At 38.2% G+C, this 14925-nt stretch overlaps 1 protein-coding gene across 1 annotated transcript in view; it reads right to left on the bottom strand.

The window, feature by feature from the left end:
- LOC113946615 (cytosolic phospholipase A2 epsilon-like) overlaps positions 1-8578 on the bottom strand; it is a 32338-nt gene extending 23760 nt beyond the window's left edge. The window contains exons 1-3 of the mRNA XM_027642177.1: positions 8552-8578; positions 8079-8114; positions 2655-2727 (exon numbers count right to left, since the gene is read on the bottom strand). Of these exons, the coding sequence (XP_027497978.1) occupies positions 2655-2727; positions 8079-8114; positions 8552-8578 (136 nt within the window). The remainder of the gene's footprint in view (positions 1-2654; positions 2728-8078; positions 8115-8551) is intronic.
- Between the last annotated feature and the right edge of the window lie 6347 nt (positions 8579-14925).

Genomic DNA, 14925 nt, shown 5'->3' with positions numbered 1-14925 from the left:
ATGATTTGCCCAAGATCTCATAATGCAGTCAGTGTCAGGGTCAAAAACACAGTCTAGTTTTTCAGGCCTATATCCAAACCTATTAAAATTATCTTTTTCTGAAATAACACTAAGGAGGAATACTGTTAAAGCATACTCTTTTTTCACTGGTGAAGTAAATAGGAACATAAAAAATAAATTGACACCACGACTTAACATAAAACCATAACATTTAGAAAGACATTTAACATAAGACCAACATTTAACCATAAAAACCAGAAAACTAAAGTGGAGGAAATAAATGCTAACTTAGAATTGTAACAAGCAGCATACTGTTACCATTACAAACAGGTAGAAAAGGGACATTTTCCCATATTGAAAATAGTGAGGTTTCAAGGAAAACTAGCTGAAATGTTTGCCTTTTTTATACCTCAGAAAAGGAAAAGACTGCCTGAAATATCCTTCCCACTGCAGACATAAAAATGGACAGGTTTTTCACGATAATGCGAGTTTCTTTAGACAACAAATTTTCTGTTGGGAAAATACTTTCACTGAAAAGCTTACAAAACTCTCGGACAGATACACTTTAAACAAATTCTTGGGATGCCCAAGTTCTGAACCTGGGGCGTATCAAGGAGGTAAAGATATGATATTTTTTTGTTCTTGAGACCAGAATACAAAGTACTAAGCCATATGGTACAACAGATCTGCCAACAAGTTTAACAAAAAAAGATTGCATGATTCACTGTGGTAACAAGTGACCACAAGCAAGTTGTTCCTGAGAAGGACAGACACAAGAAACTAGGGTATAAGCAGACGATCTACTGGAGTACACAAATGCACCAATAATTGTGCATGCAGGTTGGTAGATGCAATTGCAGTACTGGCCTATTTGGTTGGTGCAAAATACCATTTAGGCATTTGAACATCTGGGTTTTGTCAAATGAAAAGTTATGCATCTGACCATAAGCCCAGAGAATGCATGTTTCTGTACATAAAAATTGATCTTTAAGTCTCCAGGAAACCTAGAACTTTATGTCTTATAAGGTACTTTCATCTTGTCTAATGAACCAAGGGAAAACATAAAGAAGCACAGTAGTATTACATTGTAGAAGACTCATGAGTAAGTAACCCGGAATACCACAAGTAAGTCCAGCAGAGATTTGTTCCCTGATAGTAATCAGCCATTCAAAACCACTGCTCTTAAGCACAACTTCCATGTCATCTCACCACATCCCTCCTGCCAGAAACCCCCAAATTCAACCCCTGATAAGTTTTCCCTCTATTCCTGACCCATCACACAAGTTAAAATCTAAAAATATAGAATGGATTAACTAAAATTTACAGCTGGTTTTCTCAGAAACTATGATGTACTGCATGAAATTCTGCAGGTACCAAAAGAAAACTGATTTTGAGCTATGTTCAACGAGCTTTAAGGGAATATATTTTGGGCTTTTTGTTTTATACCTTTTGGTTTTATTCTTGTGGTCTTTAGATTCAAATTTCGTTATTCTCTTTGTCTTTATTTCACATTTTTCCTTCATGCCTTTCCAACCTCTTTAAACAGATGTTTCACTACTCACATTTCTCCATTAAAGTGACTCAGTGACATAACTGCATTTTGAAAGACATCTGAACAAGTCTCAATGCACCTAGAAGAGTGTATTATTGAGGACCCACATCTGTGTCATGTAAGTTGTGAGGAAGATATTCAATGAATTGGAAAATTCAGAATTAAGTCAGTCCTTCCCCTGGGTAAGTCAGTGTCAGATCTGGACAGCAAACAAGGTGTTCTTTCCATCTTTTGCAAGTGTAATTTTCCCACTGAGGATTTCATTTTAAATTTGCTGCCACACACTCTGATTCAACAAGCCAGTGCCCACCAGCCTGCAGAGCAGAGACCGTGAATTGTTATAGGGCTTTTCTCAGCTGGATGTCACCAGACTCCCTAGACTTCCCTACTGCAGAGATTTCTTCTGTCCTGGGCTCTTCTCACCATTAACTCTTGTTCTGTGATCTGGCTATGACATTTTTCTCTTGTAGTCTCTATTCTAGACAACCTTTTCTCACCTTGCCTCACTATCCCCCACTTAAATTCCTTTCAGGCTCTCACAGAAATGTTCTGTTCATTTTTTTTCTGACTTTTAAAGTGCTCCATTTTTTAGGTCAAATAAATTTTGAGACGCCCTGGATTTTATCATAACTTCTCGCATATTTATAAATTTTGCAGAAGCAATAGAATGTTTTTGCTTGTACTTCTGTTATTTTCATAGGCTTTCCCACTACTGCTGATTTTATGTCTGCATTACCAGTTCTCTCCTTTCTTCTATCCAGAAATTCTGTAGGAAATACTCAGGTTTCTTACTTAAAACCACAAGAATTTACATTGTTTACTGAACAGCCCTCTGATCAGCAGCTAAGCGTGATGTCAGAAGGGTAGGAAATATATCTCATACATTGAGGTATGAAAAAAAGACATAAAATGCATCACCTTGTTTGAGTCAGTCTCTTTAAACTGAAGAGCAGAAAACAACATTTCAGTATCAAACTAAAAATAATTCTTGCAAACATGCAGCAATATATCTTTTCACTCCTGCACAATTTGAGAACAATAACATTGTCTAAATATTTTCTTTAAAGAGTTATACAAAACATCCAACAGTAGAAGTACTCACACAAGTCTGCCTTCCGGACATTCCTCACTCTTAGTATTTTTACAGTGAGCAAGTTGAAAGGAGATACAGGTGCCTACATGAAAATTAAAAAAAAAAATTTAAAATATTACATTATTATTATACTCTATAGTCATAGATTACTGTAACTCTAAAGTTCTGAGGATGTAGATAAAACAAGGGGTTTAAGGTTGAGCCAATATAATTGCAAACCAACTGGAACAGCTGGAAAACTGTGAACATTTTTGGTACAGAACTCTCTTCAGGTCTAAAATAGAAGCAACAGATTTAAAAATCACATATGAGTTGAGAATAGGTGCTAAGAGTTTGATTTGAAAAAGATGATTTCTTTCTAACATTGTTTCATTATTACCACAATAAACATCCCTACAGTATATACGTGGGTGCCCTCACCTCTTACACACCACTGCCTGCAGTGGGACAGACTGGATCACCAAACACTGTCACAGCAGCTGTGAAAGTAGAGATAAGGGGCTACCATGCACCAGCAAAACCTCCCTCAGCAGCACAAGCTCCCCTGCACAGCCTAAAATGCCAGAAATGCAGTTGACAGTAATGAGATACTTCTCATGAAGACTCTGATCCACTTGTGATCTTCAGCCCTGATCCCCTGCAGAAAGTTACAAAAATCATCCCAGAGATGATCTCAGGATTTAACTCATAACTCCACTAGATATCAGACACCTTGGGTTCAGAGACATTAAGTCTATAATAACTCATAACTTCCATGGCTCATACTAACGTGTCTTCATATTTCTCAGGCTATAAATTAACCCTTACCCCACTTCACCTTGGAGACAACTACTTTCTCTCTCCCACAATAACATCTCCTCTATTTCATATATAGCATCTTTGCTTTTAAAACCAATGTATGTACAGATATCATTTCTCTCAACACATGCTTAAATCGGTATTTAGCTTTGCATTTACTGATTCTGTTTTAGAACAGAAACAGGTTTGTTTGTGCCCAAAAACTTATCTAATCTTTCTCTCTGTACCAGTTAGTAAGAACAGATACTAACTCTACCCAAAAACCCTCTCACTCTTGCATTCATAGATACGCTATAAGCTAGTAAAGATAATACAGTGTCTTAACACAAACACATAGGTTTTATTACTTAATACAGGCATAGGAAGTGCTTTTATTAATTGTAAGTGGTAAAAGTAAAAATGAGGTACTGATGTTAACTAATAAACTGCTACTATTTCCTTCATACATGCTATATGTTTTTTGAAACAGTTTTCCTTCCAGCGGTATCACAAGGCTTATCCTGAAGTGTTTCACAATGCTTTGACAAAGTGTCTATCAACTGGGACTATGACACTGGACACTAATACAATGTAATGAAGCAGGTCCTTGTCCTCACCACTGAAAACCTCAGCATCCCTGAAAAGGCAGAAGAGATGAAGAACAGCCTCCAAGAAATAGCCTAGGTAACCTCTAGCATATTTTCTTGCACTTCTCTTTGGGTTGGTAAGAGGCCTGAAGAGGTAAAGTTGAAGGGCAGTTAGACAGTAACAGGAAGGTCAGAGCAGTCATCGATCTGAGCACCTTTGTTCTGCTTTATTTGACCTGACTAAATTCTAGCACAGGGCACAGTTTGCAAGCCCTTGAATTGTCAGCTGTGGGACATTTCATTCTCAGATAATGTATCACACCATTATCTGCTCCATTATCCCAAACATGGGATAACTTGGATATACACACCTTGAAAGAAGAAAATCAGTTATTTGGAGGCGTGGGGGGAAGGATCACAGTCTTCCATCAAAAGCAACCAAAAGACATCGTGCCCAAACTATATAGTTGAAATGCCAGAACTAGTTTTCTATATGCATTAAATAGAACTGGGTAAAACACAGAAGCACTCCTAGGCACAGGGATCAACAGCCAAGGCTTGTCTACCCCTGCCAAATCCATTCACATTTGTCACAATTATTCTTGGTCCCTGCTTTCTCACCCAATAAATCGTAAATGTTTTTGTCCTCAGAAGTGCTATTTCAGCAGAAGAGGTGGAGTATATCTCTTATCCAGAAAGGATAAGGCTTGAATCCCTTGACTATAGAAGAATGGACTTGAGCAGAAGTTCCCAATCCCAGAGAAGTGCTATTAACAACTAGGCTTGACACCGTTTTAAAGGAATAAGCTTTGTTCTGCTCTTTGAAAACAAGCATCTAGACCTTTACTTTGTGAATCTCAAGTGGATAGTGGTATCCACCTGAAGTCGAGTGGCACACAGAGATGGGAACTATGAAAGGTATTTCTGTTCTTAGCTGTCCCTGGACATACCTATTTATGCAGTTCCCTGCTCAGCTCTTACAATTCCCATTCTGGTGTATCTTAGTCTCTAAGACTTAACTTAAGGAAGCTACCCTCAATATTTCACTTCAGGTTGTGGAGTCTGTTCCCATACTAGAGTCTTGGAAGTCAGACCTTATAGCTCCTATCTTTTAGCTTGAATGCTGTATCATGTCTAGCTGTCAGCGACTTGCCCAAAGTCACACAGAAAAACTAGGGGAACATATCTTAAACTGGGTAATCTGCTGGTAATTGCCAAGGACTTCCACATCTTTCCCTTTAATATGATGGTGCCCCTATCACCAGTTGGATAAGTTCTAAAGCCAGAAGGCTCCCAGGTCAGTTATTACACACACTTCAACTTTCAGCTTCTATATTTATTTCATCTGTGACACGATTCCTACCTCATAAACCGGAAACACAAGCCAGGCATTTTAATAATCACTTTTGAAACTACTTAAATACATGAGGTTGCAAATGGGAGTCTTGATCACACTATCCTACGTCAGTTAAAAATTCAATTAAGTCCTGTGGCACACTTGTGCAATCCTTACATATCTAGTCCATGGGAAGTCAATAGGAGTGCTCATCCATATGAATAAGTTACATAACTTATGTGGCTCTAAAACTGCTCTATTTCAGTAAAATGCCAAGTTTAAAAGTTTTTCATGGAATTTTTCCCTAGAGGAGACTAGAGTGAAACTTGTACAACAATCCCAAGTTACATCAAGAGAAAAGGTAGTTATTAAAGCACACATCTATTTGGAGCAGAGCACTCTTCCCTTAACTTTCTCATCAAAGAAATAGAAATCTCATCAGCACTTTAAAAGCTTTGAAGACCAACACAGAAATCACTCACCGTGTCAGACAGAGTGCCAGGGCTTTAAAACACAGGTCGCTGCCTTGCTTCTGACCTTGGTCAGGTATGTGGCACCTTTTAACTTCAAAGAGTTTTGGAGCCTCAAAGGCAAGCAGGATTTCATTACATTACTATGGCTACCACCTCATGCTAGGTCAATGCATAAGAAAGACTTTTCCTTGTACTGCATATTGTGTATTTATTTCAACCATTTTAAAATATCCCATAGCTGGGTCTTATTAGGTCAGCAGAAGTTGCTACTGACCAGAATAAGAACAAACGGAACAGCAGTGACTCAATGCCTGCTTCTTTCCAAGAGCTATGCAAAACTTCTGTGGCTTTAGACTGCAATTTTCATGTGTTTTTTTTCTCCTCTTCCTGTTTTGAGTTTTAGAACCAGATTTGTGTGTTAGAATAAATCCAAATCTTAGAAGAGAAATCAAGTCAAGCGTTTTCACATTGATGTGTTTTGTTTCTCAAGACCATGGTTGTTTTTATTAATTTACTATGTCTCAATATGGCATAGCAATTTGGGTGATCTAAAAAGTGTTACTTTTTTGACTATCAGCATAAGGGTACTACCAAAATTTTCTCACCAGGTATTTTACATATTCACCTTAATTTATATAGCCACTCAAATTGAAATCACACAAAACCTATGGGTTGCCCTGAAACTGACTCTGAAAATGAAAACCCATTTCTTAAACAGAGCCACTGAGTAAAAAAAACCAATTCAGGTATACCAGGTTTATATACTTATCATAAATACCAACTTTTATAGTGAGGAGGGGGGGAAGGAGAGGGAAAAAAAAAGAAAAAAGTTCAGGTCATTCCTGATTTTTACCTCTGTGAACCTTGGAGATTCAGGGCAGCAAGAAGGACCTCTGGGTCTTACTTTTAATTGTACACACTATATTCAGGGCAGTTCTGCCACCCTAAATATACCCTAAAGATAAGAGACACTATCTAAAGCCACAGAACTGTATAGGTTTCATACCTACTAACAATGTAAAAAGCACTAAGGTTAAAAAAACCCTAATTGATCCTCTAAACACAGGCTAGTTTTACGGGACTAAAAGTAATAATTTTTATGATTCTAGCATACTTCTTACGGATGTGAGACTATACACAGAGGCCTACTCATCATTTTAAAAGCTAGTTTTTGAAGAAATTCTGCAAAGTTTTTGCTTTACCACAGCATTTCATTTTGAACAGAGAAGGCTCTCAGGCACAATTGGGCATCAGATAACTACCAATAACAGCAAATCTTCACAAGGCAGACTGAATTTACCACCACTGAAGAGAATCTCTGTATCACTCTGAATCCCACACATGGAGTCAAAGCCCTAAACAAACCAGGCTGGGAAACGCCCGTGTCACTGAAGCAGGGGCAAGAGTCCATCTTTCTGACTAAAGATTCCCAGAGAGTTACAACTGATATGGCAGCCCCAAACCCACTGCAGATGTCAGAAGACAGACCCATCCTATTGCCACTGCCGTTGTTCCTCTTCACTGAATCATAGCAGCTTATCTGATATATTTTCTTTTGTGCTAATACCTCTTAACATAAATGCCTGCTAATTGCCCAGGGAGTTTTCCTATGCCTGTGCAAAGAATTCATCCTCAATTTAGCCTTTACAAGACACCTTTTGCTCTTTTTTTGCATTCAGAGAAGTCTGGGCACTGCTCCCACTCCTACTAGGCTAGATGAGACTGTGCTTGTCAGGAGTCTGAACACAACACACTTATTCTGCAGTTTAACCTGTTCTGACATTATGTTTTTAAACACCACGTTACACAGAGAATTGCAAGCTCTATGACAGATCATTACGCTGCAAAGAAAGACTACAAGAAATACCAGAGCACTAAGAACAACTGAGAGACTCATTTGAATAGTCTTCTTATGAAGGAATAAATATAAGAAAAGGTGGTGTTTCAGCCAGAGAAATTAACACACACACACACCCCCCAAAAAGGGGGGAGGAATTAAAAATTAACATAGATGAAGTACAAATCAGGCCAGATAAAGTGTAACACCGACATCATAAGCATCAGACACCAACAGAGACCAGACTATTTAGACCTTACACAAAGGCATGGCATTATTTAACCTACAAAGTTGAGTTTGCAGCTCAGCTTTTAAACTCTCAGTAAAAATTGCCCCGAGCCATTGAATTCCTAACATTTTTTCTGGTAATCTACATTCAGCACTGGACAGTTTTTAATGAAGGGCCAGCTAATTGCTACCTACCGTTCTCAACGCTGGTGCTGAGGTGCCCGTAAAAGTCTAGGAAAAACAACACAAGGCAAAGTTAAGAAAACTAAACTACATGTTAAATCCTTACTTTAGGCTGACATTTCAAAATATCTCACATTCAAAGCCATATTTAGAGCTATGCTCATTAATGACATCTGTTAGGTTCTTTACCAACCACCATCACAACACTCTGCCAACTTCTTATTTCCTTGACATGAAGTTTTTTTTTTTAAGGAAGCATAATAAGTAACATAGTTAGCCCTAAAATGTAGCTTGAAAGTGCTGGCGTGCCATGAAGTTCTGTAAAAGGCTAGGCTAGGAAAGCCACCTTCGCAACAGCATCTGAGGAAAAGCAAACTAGATTTGCCCATACAATTTGAACCACTTGTTCTCCTCTGTGATCAACTTCACTGGAATATCAGGCAATTTTGCCTGCTTTAGGCTTGCTATCAGCTTCTTTTGCTTACCTCATTTGAACTTAAATTTGATCCCATTGCAGCCCCAGTTGCATATAAGTCCAATACCAAAAGTTACTGAGTCGTATGGCTGGCAGAAACTCCTCATGCAGGTTAGGGGTGGAGGAATAGGGATTTTATGATGAGGCTCTCCCGCCCCACCCCTTCATTATTTCTCGTCATTAGGTATTCCCCTCCCTGATTTTTGCAGCCAATTAGAGCACCTCAACTGAGTCAGCAGAATAAAGAGCAATTCCTTTTTTACCCACCATGAGGTTTGGGGAGGACGCTGAAGCCCCTTTCTGCCCAGGGTTTGCTTTCTTGAAATGCTACTGCAAATGAAAAGTTTTGCATTCATGCAACAGCTCCAACCCCCAAGCAAAGTGCTTCTGACTAATTAAATCCCAGCTTTTGGATGATCTCCACACTGCCAGCACCATACTACCGGATAGTAGAGAGAGACGTCAACAGCTTCTTTCCAAACCATAAACTCAAATACCTGTAGCAGTCTTCCCATAGCAGCACAGTTCAGGTAGGTAAGTCCTGCCATTCAGCAGGGTAAGTTACTCCATTGTGATGGCAAAACTAAGTGACTACAAGACCCATACTCCCCTAAAGATACGATGGGCATCTCTGTGCTACACTTGGCAACCTCGACACATGCTCAATATTCTTCTCCTGGATAATTATTGTATATGTAGGAAAAAAAGTTAATTCATGTCCAGAAATCTCACAGTTTTATTTTAAATCAAACAAGATGAAACTTGGGGGTGGAAGGGTGAGGCAGGAGAGAGGGTTGTGCTCTCCTCTGTGGGCCAAGGGAGAACAGCACTTCGCCCATCCTCAGAGCTTACTTCAAAGGGATCTGTGTGTGCTGGTTCTCACAGCGAGCCCAGCAGGTACCCTGTGGGAAATACCAGGGCACAAAACCCTCCCTGACTGCTCTTCACCCCAGTGTGCAGTGACTCACTGCCTGTAAGGCAGTGATTTAGAGTAGCCCTAAACTAACACACATGTGGAGGCTGGTAGAGTTAGAAGCATGCAAGATCAGATTCTGTCTCTGCCACACTCTTCCTGGCCCCTCTGTTTGATGACAGGAGGCAGCTAGTAATCCCCCTTGCATCATGAGATCCAAGAAATTATTTTAAATCAATCTGATCTATAATGATGAATAATTTAATTCATGCAGGTAAAGAAAGTAACTTTTCAAACTGCAGTGAATGTCACCTAAATGAACATGCCTGTGCCATGGAGGTCAGTACCAAAATAATTCTGCACAGAGGAAAAGAGCAGGTGTTGTCCAAGAAATGTCATTAGAGTAAAATCAATCTCTACTCCAAAGACAAAATATCTCCCTTAACTTTTGTCTTGATTACTTTATATCTGTGTTAAATACTTATGAACAAATTCAGGTGAAGCAGTCACAGCTGAAAACCACTTACTTTCACTCTTGTAAAAATAGTCTTTCCAGTTTTTGAAAGAAAAATGTTTTCCTGGAAATATTCCAGTATTAAAATTTAAAGTAGGAATCTGTTTTCATTTAAAATGTCTGTAAAACATCCTCTATCAAAAGAAAGAGAGTAGGCTATCCAGATCAACTTCCCCAAGTTGTCCCAGGCAGATGTAGGTACCTATACAGATTTATACCATTCCAACTGTTTCACAGCCTATACAAGACTCCCTGACATTACATTCTCTTACCCACAATGTTTTTAAGATCTGTAAATGAGACACCACTTTACAATGTAGAAAATTATTCCAGAGTCAGTGTATTTTGTCTACTGAATGGTTTCCTGATGTTCAGATTGTTTTCCTTTTCTCAAAATAATGTTATCATTGACATATCAAAAACATGTTCCTAAATAATTCACTCTCTCCTACTCCTGGCCAGCATCAACTTTTGCAGCTGATCTTGTCTCCCTTAACCACTACTTGTCCAAATCACACAAGAAGGCTTTTGAATATAGTACCTTTGAAGGCTTTGTGCCAATCAAGAATTATGACCTCAACAGTTTTTCAGCCATGTAGTAAATTCATGATAGAACTAAGCACTGAATGCTCATAACACCTGTAACAGTAAGTCTTTGGCATCACTGAGAAAACTTGCTTTATTCACTGATGTCTACTATACAGTCTGCTTTAAAAAAAAATAATCATGAATTTGCAATTTTTCCCACTGGATTTTGAGAGGCAGGATTGTAATTTCAAAAAAATTACTATTTCAAAGGTCATGTATCCTGTTGAGGTTTTTTTCATTTTTCTTTAGTTCTTCCATAATTCAAGGAGAATTACAAAGACAACCATCAAGCATGGATTGAGTAAATTCATGGCTGAAGTTACCCGAAGTCTAAAGAGATATATATTGGCTCATTTAGCAATCACATTTCCAGAGTAACAATTCTAAATTGACAGTGATGTTCATATACATACTACTTACATTCTTTTCTTTTTAAAGATTAGAGAGACTGTGTAACTGATGAGGGAACACTCAGCAGCCTCCTTAAAGCTCTGAGCAATAACAAGGAAAGTAAAAAGGAAGATACAGTTTTCCTCTGCTCTTCACGCACTTTGCAGTGCACACATACATGCACATGATTTTGTATCTGTGTATTAATTAAATTAATTAATTAATATTTGCAAAGTGGAGCAAATATAAATATCCCAACGATCTGAGGCAGTCAAAATTCACCTAAACTAGCCTGCTGCAAGTACCAGTTCACCCGACATGACATTCAGGTAATTGTATATCTAACTGCAATAGGTTGCAGGTAAGAATAACACCTGCTTTCAATATCCCACAATTACCTTATATACCACTTTGTCACCTTCTGACAATGCAGGACAACAGAAATGTATGACTAATGGGGGATTTCATATTATTGCAAGAGAACAGAATTCTTGTACCACCCTTGGGATGACAATGGGAGTTGTCATCATTTAAAAACTTTGAATGTAACAAGAAGGGTAAATATCCAAAAAACATTCTAGAGGCATTCAAAAAATGATAGCCAGATGTCACATTAGAAAATAATTACTCAGAATTAACACATAAAGCAAATTAACAAACATAGTGTCAGATATTCCGTGGGTATCGCCTTTCAGTTTGTTTTCTTTTTTTCTTTTTTTTTTAATGTTTCCACAAGCTACAAAATCCACAAAGACCTAATCAGGCAAATCAAACAAGAGCAAACAGTTCAAGTCAAAGTCCAGTTACACAAAGGACCTAAGCTCAATAATCTCCACAGACAAGATTTACCGTGGATGAAAAGTGTCACTTTCCCTCCCTATGGTGTCAGATTTCCAACTCTGAAAAATTCAACTTTGGCCAGATAATTTTTGGCTGCCACTAATCTAAAGCAACTCACTGGTATTAAAAAAAAAAAAAAAAAAAAAAAAAAAAACCTGAAAACAAACAAAACCACACACCAATACACATATATTTATATGGGGGTTTTTATATATATATATAACTTTCACATGAATATGTTGGCATTTTATTTTCATGTTTCTACATAACTTACCTTCAGAAAATCTGTTCTTCAATACTCAACAGTATTTTGTATCACATAAACTCAAAAATAAGATTACATTAAACGCAAAAAGGACTTCCTGAAAAAGTATTCATGGAGAAGGTGACAGAGGGCACAAGTTAGAGGAAAAAAGTCTGAAAAAACCTTATCATCCATTCGTAAGCAGGAGAGAACTTCAATCTGAATCTGAATTTAAATTCATGAGAATGAAAAGTACAAAATCAGTCATTGAAGAGAGAGATCACACTAGCCAATGGGGTGAGGGTATTATATTTTTGCTTAAGAGGCTATTCTGATTATGACATATATGAAGGAGGACTTCTACCTTCAAAAGACTATTGAGAAACTTGATTAAAACAATTCCACATGCCTTCAATATGTTTTAGAGAGATAAAATCTCGTTCTTCCTACTCACTCAGATGAAGCAATTGGGCTGCTTTACCATCCAAAAATCATCACTAAAGTGTTGGCTCATCTGTTACCAATACATGCCACCTTCCCTTCAGACTTGTTGCAACTGAATTTCAAATCCAATACTTGTCTCAAAAAGTAGTAGTTCACAACCTTTATCTTTGCCTCTCCTTGTGCTCTGTAGCTCTGAGCATCCAGCAGCACCTCTCTCTGCCTTTGCAGGAACCCTCAGAGGTTGCCTGACCTTTACAGGTTCATTCAACATTTCAAGCACTGTTCAAGTAGCTTTTTTGCTGCCCTACCCCCATCGGACCACAGGTGAGAGGAACACCAGCACCAGCCTGTGTCAGCTAATTACCCAGTAATTAGTTTGTCATAAATATGACAAGACACATAGTCCAAGACCTTTACAGGGAAATCTAGAGCCAATTCCAATCTGAAACAATTCTCAGAATATCAGGAAGTCACCTCATGTTACCAGCTAATTAAGGGGGTAACTTCATCCACAATCAGCCTGAGAGATGTGTGAGCCCTAATAGAGTCTACAAAGATTTACAGTTAATTGTTTTGAGTATCATGCCACTACATTTAGCAGAGCTTGTGTGACAGGTCACAAACAGGTGTTTTCAAAAAAAAGAAATTGTTGCTGACCTACCTGGATCTTAAATAGAGCAATTACATCAATGCTGAATCACTTTGAAAAATCCAGCTGATATGTCACCAAGCCTCAGCTCCTTCCTTAAAAGGAGCACCAGTAATACTGAATGTCTCTCCTCTGTTATTTTTGATGAATAGCTGGCAAGTCATTCAAACAAACGTCTCTTCCCCTATCATTTTATGCTGCCTTTCACCATCACATCACAGGCAAGATGATGAGGTATTGCTGAAATGTGAACAATATGAGCAGGTTTTAATAGAATGTAAAAAGAAGCCTTTCCTTCCCCATGCAAGAAAGCAAATGAGTCCATTTTGGAGGAAACTCAGAAGCCACCAAGGTAAGACCACCGAACTTGGGTCTCTCAGGGAAAGCGTTAGTCTCATGCAGTGTTAAATTCTTGGAGCCAGGTCCTAACACAAACATCAGCATTTTTCTGACTTCCCTCAAGTCAAAATATTGAGATGCTAAGCTAGACCATTTGGATAGCCTAAGATTTTTCACTGGCTTGCTCAACAGGCCCAGATTTCTTAAAACAGACTCCCTTTCCTCAGCTCATTTTAAGCCATCCTAATTTTCTGGATCTGCTGCCAAAAACACACATCATCACCACACCTCGGGTGAGCAAAGCTGAAGGCTCAGCGCCAAGTGTTGCAACCACCAAAAACCAGTCAGTGCAATATACGAGGCACAAACTGTACTGCCTCTGTTAAATCTTCCTGGAGTTCTGATAATAAATCTTGAAAATCTTTAAAATACTTAAAAGATTCCTTGCAAAAGGAATTAATCACATTTTTAAACCCTCATTTCATTATTGTTTAAAAATAAACTTACAGACATAACTGAGCTGTCAGAGTGACATCTTCCTTTTCTTCTTTGCTTACAGAAAACTATTGCAGTCTTGCTGGTGACACATAACACCAGATTATCCTACCCAAGAGCAAGAAAAGAAGGTGAAAAACTGGCTTTCTTCTTAAGAGAGCAGAGTTGGAAAAGAAAGATTTATCAGTGACTGAAAAAAAAGAAAAGTTGTTGCACTTGACCACTTCAGATTCATGAAAATGAGACGCAAAGGTTACTGCCAACAGTTTCCTATTGTGAAAGGAGACTTTGTTTGTTTAATTTGTATTGCAGCAAAGCTTGACAGACACCTGCTAGTGATATCTCCTGTTAATTGAACCAATGCACAGAAAAGAGCTGTCTTAGGGGTAACAATGTTACCTCTTGCTTAAGAAATAGAGACCTGTAAGACCAGACGACTGAGCCCATTATCATCTGACCACGACACAGGAGAAGGAAAGAAGATGTCATGGTCCTATGGTAATGTAGACATACTGCAATATACAGATGGATTTGATTTTTTTATATACTCATGCCAGTGTATTGAATGAGATGACCACAAAGGGGAACAGAAAGGGCTGATGGAAATATATGCAAGCCAAGTGCTGTACTCCATGTTACTAAATAAATACCTCGGCATTTTCAAATACCAGTATTTGGACTAGTAAACATCATATTATCATTCGAGTCATCTGCACTCTTAAAAGTAGTTTCCTTCCATTTTTCATCTTCCACGGTTGAAGTGGCAGCTTTTCTTTCATCCTTCCTCAGAGGTTTTTAAAAAAGCTCTTTGTTCCCTCGATATTTGATTTCTTGGTATCAGAAGCAAGAATAGCTTTTCCCCAGATCAACTTACTAGCTGAGCTGAGTCCATGGAATTTAATTAAAAAGCCATACACCAATGATTGTAGCTACAAAACTCTTCTTCTTAATAAGATTATGCATGGGTA

The sequence above is a fragment of the Corapipo altera genome, unplaced genomic scaffold (genome assembly GCF_003945725.1).
Source record: "Corapipo altera isolate COAL_440 unplaced genomic scaffold, ASM394572v1 23b, whole genome shotgun sequence".
Taxonomy (NCBI): Eukaryota; Metazoa; Chordata; class Aves; order Passeriformes; family Pipridae; genus Corapipo; species Corapipo altera.
This window is presented reverse-complemented; position numbering and strand designations above follow the sequence as displayed.